Source organism: Sinocyclocheilus rhinocerous, unplaced genomic scaffold (genome assembly GCF_001515625.1).
Source record: "Sinocyclocheilus rhinocerous isolate Xijiao unplaced genomic scaffold, SAMN03320098_v1.1 scaffold1983, whole genome shotgun sequence".
Lineage (NCBI taxonomy): Eukaryota > Metazoa > Chordata > Actinopteri > Cypriniformes > Cyprinidae > Sinocyclocheilus > Sinocyclocheilus rhinocerous.
In genome coordinates, this window is record NW_015652276.1 from 38,126 (window position 1) to 38,692 (window position 567).

General features: G+C 58.6%; 1 protein-coding gene across 1 annotated transcript in view; it reads right to left on the reverse strand.

Moving 5' to 3' along the window:
• Nucleotides 1-567, reverse strand: part of LOC107714299 (DNA translocase FtsK 1-like) — a 9,912-nt gene that overhangs the window by 8,938 nt on the left and 407 nt on the right. The window contains exon 2 of the mRNA XM_016520111.1: nucleotides 14-532. Within this exon, the coding sequence (XP_016375597.1) occupies nucleotides 14-532 (519 nt within the window). The remainder of the gene's footprint in view (nucleotides 1-13; nucleotides 533-567) is intronic.

Here is a 567-nt window from a genome sequence, read left to right on the forward strand (position 1 = left end):
GGACAGAAGAGGCCTCTGGAGCAGACTCGTGGACAGGAGAGGCCTCTGGAGCAGACTCGTGGACAGGAGAGGCCTCAGGAGTAGACTTGTGGACAGGAGAGGACTCTGGAGCGCAGTGTGCAGCCCACACGCTCAAAATGGCGACCGCCATTACGGGCAGTGCAGTAGACAGTGGGATGCCTGGCGGGCTTGAGAGCGTAGGGACCACTGGAATGTCAGCCGCTCTCACTGACATCAGTGGTGGGTCCATCACACTAGCAATCAGTCTTTTCAGTCCTCGCCCAAGCTCTGCATTCGCATGAGCTTGGGTACTATAGCCCCCCGCCAAAAAATCCTTAGAGGAAATCTTGGTGACAGCCGGTACGTGGAGAGGCTCAGGCGTGGCGGCCATCTTGGCCGGGGACTCAGGCGTGGCGGCCATCTTGGCCGGGGACTCAGGCTTAACGTGAGCAGACTCTGAAATGGCGGCCATGTCGTGACGAGACTCTGGAAGATCAGTTGAGACGTGATGAGACTCTAGAAGGGCGGCCATTTTGCGAAGAGACTCCTGTGTGGCGGCCATCTTGC